This window comes from Mchenga conophoros, linkage group LG6, assembly GCF_057382185.1.
Source record: "Mchenga conophoros isolate Kocher_MC1m ecotype Shallow Benthic linkage group LG6, M_conophoros_male_GT1.1, whole genome shotgun sequence".
In the NCBI taxonomy this organism is placed as follows: Eukaryota; Metazoa; Chordata; class Actinopteri; order Cichliformes; family Cichlidae; genus Mchenga; species Mchenga conophoros.
In genome coordinates, this window is record NC_140531.1 from 33,380,805 (window position 1) to 33,390,007 (window position 9,203).

A 9,203-nucleotide genomic window follows, 5' to 3' on the forward strand; every position below is an offset into this window, starting at 1 on the left:
TGTCTGCAGCTACTGGTCTCACCCCTGAGTTTTGCACTGCGGCCTGGGCAGCCTCTTCTAGTTGCCGCGCTGGCCGCCTGAACATTTTGTATTGAAGGACTGAGTATTTCTTGCTGTTTTATTGTGTTTCAAACCTGTGTCTTGTTTTATGGCCAAGGAGAGCTCCAGGACAATTTTTGTTTTGTTTTGTTTCTGGACTCTGGCTTTTCCTTCAGTCCTGCCACTGCACCATGGTAACTTGTGCTCTTAACCTTCAAAGTGGATCTTGCACATAAATCCAAAATGATTTTAACACAATCTAACATTAGCGAATATTTGTTCAGTTATTGTCCTGTTTTATGATATTAGGCTGTAGTGCCCCTCAGTCGAAGGAAAATAAAATGCTATGTTACATTTACCAACTTCATAGGAACTGTTTTTAGTGTAAACCTCAGAATAATACTCACACAAATAATTCACAAGAAAAAAGTCAGTTTATTTACTACCAGTCTAATCAGTCTAAATGACAAGAGTTTCCACATTAAAAATGCAATTGTGCAAGGACTAAAAAAAATTGCTCAAAATGCAGAAGTGAAAGTCTTCTGCATCTATAACTTCTATGGGCGTCATTTATTCACAGGATTTCCTCTTAAGTTTTTATTTCTATGAAGCAAAGCAAAGATGTGGAGCTTTCAAAACCTGCTGTTGACCATCTGCAGTGAGTTATTTTAATGAGTACATTAGTAAAAAAGATGAAGACTAAAGATAAATCTAGACTAATTGTGTACTTAAATACTACTCCTGATTTTTTCTTTTCTTTACAGAGCAGTAACAATACTAGCTTGAATGCCTAAATGGAAAAAACAAAAAAAACAAAACAATGATCTTTATATTTTCTTTACGTTACAGTTGTTCTGAGGTGTGTGACCAGTGCAGTAGGGGTGATCCATGTGACTGGATATGTGGGGAGTATAGTTAAAGTTTCCTGTTCCTATGATGAGGGTTACGAGTCTTATGAGAAGTATCTGTGTAAGAACAACTGCGGTGACAGTGATGTTCTTGTTACAACATCGGAATCAAGGAAAAACAAATACAGGATCCATGATGACAAAACAGCACGAATCTTCACAACGACCATCTCTGATCTTCATTCTGAGGATGCTGGGAAATACTGGTGTGGAGTGACCATAACTGGAAAAGATATCTACACTGAAGTTGAGCTGAAATTAGTGCCAGGTAAACAGGGACTTCCAAAAAATGAATTATAGTTGAGTAAAATTCATATATAGAAGATGTTCATGATTGTAGAGCTTAAAGGTGAGAACAGATAAAATGTAACTGGTAAACAATTACTTGACTTTACTTAATTTTATTTATATAGTGCTAGGTCACAAAAACCAGTCTCCTCAAGGTACTTTACATTGTATAGTAAAGACTAGGGATGGGTATCGTAACCCGGTTCTTGTTGAGAACCGGTTCCCACTGTTTCAATTCCTTGGAATTGTTTGCCATTTTTGCAAACGATTCCCTTATCGATTCCAGTCGCCCCGAATGACGTCACCACGTTGCAGAACGCCATTTACCTGGCAGGAAACACGGCGCCTAAATGGCTCAAACGCTCAAAAGTTTGGTTATATTTTATGAGAACGGATGGTCTGGCTGGCTCAGATGCTGGCAGTTGTCGCTGCAGTCTACTGGTAGCGTCTCCTTTCAGGCCAGGATAGACGAATGTCACCGAGCAGTGACTAAGTTTGTGGTAAAAGGCTAGCACCCATTTGCCACAGCAGATGATTTTCGGTAAGTGAATGTGTTTAATTGTAGGCAGGGACATTACTGGATATTCTTGTGTAATTGCTACTGAATAATTTATGTTATACTTTATTATTGCTACAGAAGAATATTTATTTTATTATTTTACATTTACAATTTTTTTTCCTGGGGACCCTGTGACACCCCATTGAAGAGCCGTAGGCTGTGGATCTCTTAAGATCTCACTGTCGGGTTTGTAAGGCCATGTTACTCCTATCTTGTTCAAAGAGAAGATATAAAACAAAGTTCTAAGCTATTCGACCTTAGTGTTCTCCTTTTTTAAAGAGAATCGATAAGAGAATCGATAAAGAATCGAATCGTTAAACAGAATCGAAAATGGAATCGGAATCGTGAAAATCTTATCAATACCCATCCCTAGTAAAGACATTATGTCTTTATGACATTCCTACAGTTTAACTAATTATTAAGATCTATCATTGATAGAGCTGGGTATCAGATATAGCAATTATGTTTGGTTTGTTTAAAATGTACTTGTTGCAGCATGTTGAATATAAAATATTCTCTATTCTTTTCTTTTCTGATGCTCTTTACCTTCTTGACAGACAGATGCTGTGACACTGTGACTACAGTCCAAAGTTATGAGGGATACTCTGAGTCCATCAGTTGTCCATATGACTCTCAGTATCAGAACAACTTCAAGTACATCTGCAGAGGAAACCTGCCCTCCACATGTCTGCAGCAAGCACTAATCACCTCTAACAACAGAGAAAATCGACGATTCAGACTTGATGATGAAAAAATGTTAAGAAAGTTTACAGTGGCCATTAGTAATTTGACTCAAAGTGATTCAGGGTCATACCTCTGTGGTGTCCAAAGAAACTCTGACCTGGATGTTTTCTCTGCTGTTGAGCTGAAGGTCAAAGGTGTGAGGTTATAATTACATAATTACACTAACAAAAAGGAAATAATTTCTTCTAAAAGGCTCTCTAAGAAACTCTTTAAATTATTTGTCTCTTTCAATCTGGCAGAGTGGTGCTGCGTCAAGTCAACTAAAGTAACAGGTACTGCAGGGCATCCATTAACTCTGCAGTGCCCTTATCCTTCACAAAATCAAAATAACAGGAAGTTCCTCTGTAAAGGAGACCACCGCAACAGCTGCAGAGACATGGCGATGATTGAAAGCAGACTCACACTACGAGATGATATTTATTCCAACTCTTTCTCAGTGACGATCACAAAGATACAAGCGGATGATGCTGGGACATACTGGTGTGGGTCAGACTCACAATGGAGAGTTGGAAACCATGTTAAGATTCAGCTGTCAGTTGGTGAGATGAATACTTGTGTACACAAAAATAAAATGGCCAGAGCTGTAAGTAACATCCTTTTTTGCAGCCCAGTGTGTAAATATAGACTGTGCATGGTGGTTCAGTTTTTTTGTAGTGCCAAACATAGAACAAGAGGTTGGTGCAGTCCAGCAACTTAACACAACCAGAGTGAACTACTTTTTAGAAGTCATATTTTTACCCTAACACCAAACTATCATTTGAAGTTTTTAATCTTTATGTAGCTTATTTGTTAAAAAATTTTCTAAGATTATCTGGTTAATAAAAGTTTACAAACACTCCAATGCCATTTCAGATTCTGTACTTAGTTATATGAGCTAAAAGTGAATGCTGGAGGTTAAAGGTAATTATTAAAGTTCATAGAGCAGAGAGGGAAAAAAACAGGAAAACCAAATATTTATATTCTGTATTTAAATCATTTTAATCAGTGTTCCACTAAACTATATATCTAAATATAAAACCATAGATGTTAAGTGGTCTACTGACTATTTTAATGTATAAATTGACAAACAAAGAATCTGATTTCAGGTAAGTGAATAGTTTAAGAGTGAAAGCCAATCTGGATCTCTCTGAAACTGTTCACTCAATTTAAAATAGATTATTGTATTATGATGAAGTTTCTAAGAACATTGAAAGTCTTTTTCTTCAACAGTGTCTCCACAGCACACCAGCACTGTACCTTCCACAATGGAAATTCCAGGAAAAACTACAACACACAATAAAACTACAACTCAAAATAGACCTAATAAAGGTACAGTGTATACAATGTGTCTTTTAGTGTGTGCTGTACTGTTGATCAGTTATGTGAGATAGCTTATGGAGAGATAACGTACTTTATGGTTACAATTGGAAATAGTTATAGTTTTTTGAGTACAGTTTCAGCAAGTCCCCTGGGAGTGAATGTAGACCATGGTAAAATGAGTGTCAAAACAGCAGAGGGTCTATGTTTTATTAATAGATTTAAAAAAATAGATATAAAAAGAAAACTACCATCTGAGCCCACAGTTCAACTTGTCTTAGTGTAAAAAGGAAGTCTGTACTTTTACTGGGTTCTGTTTTGGTTTCTGCTTTTCAGATGCAGGGCAGTATGTGGTTTATGCTGTGCCCGCTGTGCTGCTGCTACTGATTTGTGCCCTCGTGGTTACAGTTTATCAATGCAAACATCAGAAAGTAAAAGGTATATTTTATGGGCAAATGTACTCAAATGTGCATGCAAAAAGAACACAACCATGTTTTATGCTGTGTGTTTTCAGACGGTAAAGCTGTCATGAACAGAAATGCAGAGAACGAAGAAGGTTTAGAGGAAGTGACGGCTGGTGCAGAAAATAACGTAAGGAAACTAAAGTCCAAAGCCTTAACAGTGTGCTCTATCTATGACAAGTCTCACTATGTACAAACAAGCAATGTTTTATTTTTCTTAAATGAGTTCAGTACAGTACTGTGCAAACGTCTTGAGCTATCCCTCATTTCTTGTAATTTTTGAAAGTTCTTCGGGCTTTCTGAATCTTAAAAGTCTTTATGAAATCTTCCTCAGACACTGGCTGCTTTTTCCCTCCTTCTCAGTCCAATCCCTTTATCTGACTATTTTCACAGTAAATGTTTTTAATATTATCGTTAAGCCACCTAACATTGACCCGTGAATCACAGACAGTGTTGGGAAGGTTACTTTTAAAATGTATTCCATTACAGAATACAGATTACATGCCCCAAAATGTATTCTGTAACGTATTCCGTTACGTTACTCAATGACAGTAACGTATTCTGAATACTTTGGATTACTTAATATATTATCATGCTTTTTACAACAACGTGAATGTACTATTGCTGTGTGATTTATTACTATTACTGAAGGTCCGCGACTCCGAACTGTAGTAAAGGGACCCCTGACTAATACAGCGGGGTCCCTGTTGGCTCGTAGCCGAAAAATAGCTTTACTTTGTTGTGTGAGTCAACTCTGCTTGCCAGAGACAGAGAGAGGCGTTGAAAGGCTGCTCCAACGGAACTTATTGTTTTCGGAGGAAAACACGAACACGGTGTACAGTCGAGTCTTAATAGCTTACTTACAACTGGGCTCGTCAGGCACTCTTCTCGGCTGAAGTGGTTATTATCATATTTACATGCTTCCAGCTCCCGTTTTTGCTCGATGACAACTCGTACCTTTCCACTCCCCTTTTTCTCCCTCCTCGCGCTCACAGACACATAACGTGTATGGCAGTCCATTCTCCCTGCAACACGGACTACACTGCCCATGATGCTACATTCTTTAGAGCTATGCTTGTAGCATTCTGCCTGTTAGCTTAGCACAACAACAACGAAAAGGCGCTCTCTCACCCAGGAAACACACAGTCGCAGAGAGAGAGAGAGAGCGTTGCCCTGTAACCATGGCAACCGTAACGCTGCCGCCTGGAACAACAGAACGTAGCTGTCAAACAAAACCCAAACAGTCCTGACCCGCAACAATATCAAACAGGAAAGTACCGCAGTGTAATCCATTTATTTCAACAAAGTAACTGTATTCTGAATACCACCTTTTTAAACGGTAACTGTAACGGAATACAGTTACTCATATTTTGTATTTTAAATACGTAACGGTGGTACATGTATTCCGTTACTCCCCAACACTGATCACAGAAGCATAAAAAATGCATCAAACTCATGGGGTGAGCCTGTCAAGAAGTCATTCTCAATCGAAGGAAACAGAAAAGGCAGAGGTATGCCAAATTATCCAAGAACTGGACTGACAATTAGTGACTATAAGTCTTATGGGATGATAAATTTTATAAGAAAATTATGAATGTGTTTCAAACTGTCATCAGTAGGTGCAGGGGAGGTACGTAGAGAACAGTACAACAGTACTCTCTGTTGTTGTTTGGGGCTGAATTCAAACAAGTGGTCTTTGGGATCTTATTAACATTGATGGAATTATGAACACAGAAAATCACCATCAGATTTTGATCTATCGTTCAATACCATCTGGAAATAATTCTAACAAAAGGTCATTTGTCAGCATGATAATGATCCCAATCCCAACAATGATCAGGTAGAGTTTCACGATATACCAAATCAGCTTTTATTATTCATGGTTTTTGTTATTTTACTGATAGCAAACTGATGTTTGAATCTTTCATTCAGATTCATCCACAATGTTACTATCCATCCATCCATCTTCATCCGCTTTGTCCAGGGCCGGGTCGCGGGGGCAGCAGCCTAAGCAAAGAGGCCCAGACCTCCCTCTCCCCAGCCACCTCCTCCAGCTTATCCGGGGGAATACCAAGGCGTTCCCAGGCCAGCCGAGAGATATAATCTCTCCAGCGTGTCCTGGGTCTGCCCCGGGGCCTCCTCCCGGTGGGACATGCCTGGAACACCTCACCCAGGAGGCGCCCAGCGGGCATCCTTGTCAGATGCCCGAACCACCTCAGCTGGCTCCTTTCGATGTGGAGCAGCAGCTGCTCTACTCTGAGCCCCTCCCGGATGGCCGAACTTCTCACCCTATCTCTAAGGGAGAGGCCAGCCACCCTTCGGAGGAAGCTCATTTCTGCCGCTTGTATCCGCGATCTCGTTCTTTCGGTCACTACCCACAGCTCGTGGCCATAGGTCAGGGTAGGGACGTAGATCGACCGGTAAATTGAGAGCTTCGCTTTTACACTCAGCTCCCTCTTCACCACGACGGACCGGTGCAGCGTCCGCATTACTGCAGCTGCAGCCCCAATCCGTCTGTCGATCTCCGGCTTCCTTCTCCCATCACTCGCGAACAAGACCCCGAGATACTTGAACTCCTCCACTTGGGGCAGGAACTCATCCCCGACCCGGAGTGGGCACTCCACCCTTTTCCGGCTGAGAACCATGGCCTCAGATTTGGAGGTGCTGATCCTCATTCCCGCTGCTTCACACTCGGCTGCGAACCGTTCCAGTGCGAGCTGGAGGCCCTCACCCGATGAAGCCAACAGAACCACATCATCTGCAAAAATCAGAGATGAGATTCTGAGGCCACCAAAGCGAAAGCCCTCCGCCACTTGGCTGCGCCTAGAAATCCTGTCCATAAAAATTATGAACAGAACCGGAGACAAAGGGCAGCCCTGGCGGAGCCCATCACCCACCGGGAACGAGTCCGACTTATTGCCAGCAATGCGAACCAAGCTCTTGCAACGGTTGTATAGGGATCGAATGGCCCGTAGCAATGGGCCAGACACCCCATATTCCCGCAACACCTCCCACAGGACACCCCGAGGGACACGGTCGAATGCCTTCTCCAAGTCCACAAAACACATGTAGACTGGTTGGGCAAACTCCCATGCACCCTCAAGTATCCTGGAGAGGATAAAGAGCTGGTCCAGTGTTCCGCGACCTGGACGAAAACCGCATTGTTCCTCCTGTATCCGAGGTTCGACTAACGGACGAACTCTCCTTTCCAGCACCCTGGCATAGACTTTCCCAGGGAGGCTGAGGAGTGTGATCCCCCCTGTAGTTGGAACACACCCTCCGGTCCCACAATGTTACTATTCAGTACTAATATATGATAAAATGAGGAAGTTATCACATTCAAAATCACCATCATCACTTAAACGCTTTTCGATCTGTTCTTCATTACCATAAAGAAACCGCATGATAGTGATTAGATGACACAAAACTTTGATGCTCATCTTGAAATTGTGGCAGGAATTCTCAAAATGTACGATGGCTGAGTGCCAATTAACCCACATAGACAGATTGGACAAACTTAGTGAGTGAGTAAGCGAACAACCAGTGATCAGCAATACTTAACAGTTTTAGGGAGATATAATTAGCTAAGATGTTAAAACAGAAGAGGGAAAAAAAGAGAAGTTCTCCCTTGGTTGGTTTTGCACTTCTGTAGTGTGAAATTAACCATTGACTAAAAAAATATAGCGCATTCGCTCATTGAAGTATTTGGGGGTAGCATGAAATGTTATTGAGGACAGCCACTGGCCCACAGGCTACACTTAGAGAGCCGAACTTTACACTGTCTATGTGGTTTAGCTTACAATGTGTGAAAAGCATCTAATTTGAGATTTTTAAAATTCTTTTGACCTTAAAACTAAACTATGTAATTTATTTGCAGCAATATTTGAAGCATCATCTGTTTTTGTAATTTTTCTATCAGAATTCAAATTGTTAAAAAATGTTTGCTTTAAAAAATGACATAACATCATGTGTTGTTCATTGGTCTCTGAATAGATCTACGGAAATGAAGAAGTTGTTAGGTACAAACAACAGAGTGCCTGTAACAACTATGACGATGCAGGTGAAGATGAACCAGACTATGAAAACTTCACAACATCTGAAGAAGTTTACTGTAATGAAAATTTCCACAGAAGATAAACAGAGTATGCATTTCATGTCAAAATGTGGGTTTCACCTATATAGATTTTAACTTGTTTGATTTCTCTTTAACTGTTGAACAACAAATTTTAATGAACAGCCTTCTCTTTGTCACACTGAAAAGCTCTTTATGCGTGTGTAGCTTGACTTGTTTTTATAGCTTAATTTTTATTGTTTAGTGTTTTTTCTGACGTTGTGGAAAAACTCAAACTAAATTACTAAGATGAGAGCAAAGTAAATAAATAGCAAGCAAAATGAAATCTAATGTTGTTTCATATAGTAATAAGTTCAACAATATGTTTAACTGTTTCTGCCTTATTTGAGCTGCAACATTGTTACATTCTGGTCATTCAAAGTATTTGGATTTAAATAGAGCAGTAAAACATAAAAGGTTACAGTTTGGAGTTTTCATTTTATGATGCTTTTTTCTGTTTGTTGCAAATGGAGCTGGATAATGGATACGATTTTACAGAAAAAAAAAGCAAACAATCAGGGTGCAATTCTTCATAAGATGTCATATAACTGTCCAATGAGGGCAAAAGAGTAGTAGGTTTTTTTTCCTTCAGACAAGCCAGAAACCACTTCAAAAAAATGGTTTTAGTGTCACTGCTTAGTGTGTCACACTGAGCCCTCTGCTGGTGCTGTTTTAGCTTAACACCAAATACAGTAATTGTGTTGCAGAAATTGAGACAAGATTTCAGATTGCATAACTTGTTAACAGGTATTAAGATTCGTGCATATTTATTGAAAAACTTTAATTTTTATGTTTTG

The 9,203-nt window shown here is 40.0% G+C and overlaps 1 protein-coding gene across 2 annotated transcripts; it reads left to right on the plus strand.

Moving 5' to 3' along the window:
- The first annotated feature begins 633 nt into the window (after nucleotides 1–633).
- LOC146573035 (polymeric immunoglobulin receptor-like) lies at nucleotides 634–8,806 on the plus strand. 2 transcript variants are annotated; one of them, XM_085277557.1, is made up of 8 exons: nucleotides 634–697; nucleotides 889–1,215; nucleotides 2,352–2,672; nucleotides 2,778–3,077; nucleotides 3,748–3,846; nucleotides 4,171–4,272; nucleotides 4,349–4,425; nucleotides 8,289–8,806. In XM_085277557.1, exons 1-8 carry the CDS (start codon nucleotides 661–663, stop codon nucleotides 8,430–8,432), a joined length of 1,407 nt encoding a protein of 468 aa, XP_085133683.1. In that variant the 5' UTR covers nucleotides 634–660; the 3' UTR covers nucleotides 8,433–8,806. The 2 variants fall into 2 exon arrangements, with proteins under 2 accessions (XP_085133683.1, XP_085133682.1); XM_085277556.1 differs by lacking the exon at nucleotides 3,748–3,846 and having other exon boundaries at nucleotides 640–697.
- The last annotated feature ends 397 nt before the right edge of the window (nucleotides 8,807–9,203 follow it).

Bases quoted from the DNA above. Each gene is read 5' to 3' on its own strand.
- LOC146573035 (XM_085277557.1), top strand. From the start codon at position 661: ATGTGGAGCTTTCAAAACCTGCTGTTGACCATCTGCA. The intron at 698-888 runs GTGAGTTATTTT...TTTACGTTACAG, and splicing joins CCTGCTGTTGACCATCTGCA to TTGTTCTGAGGTGTGTGACC. The intron at 4,273-4,348 runs GTATATTTTATG...GTGTGTTTTCAG, and splicing joins CAAACATCAGAAAGTAAAAG to ACGGTAAAGCTGTCATGAAC.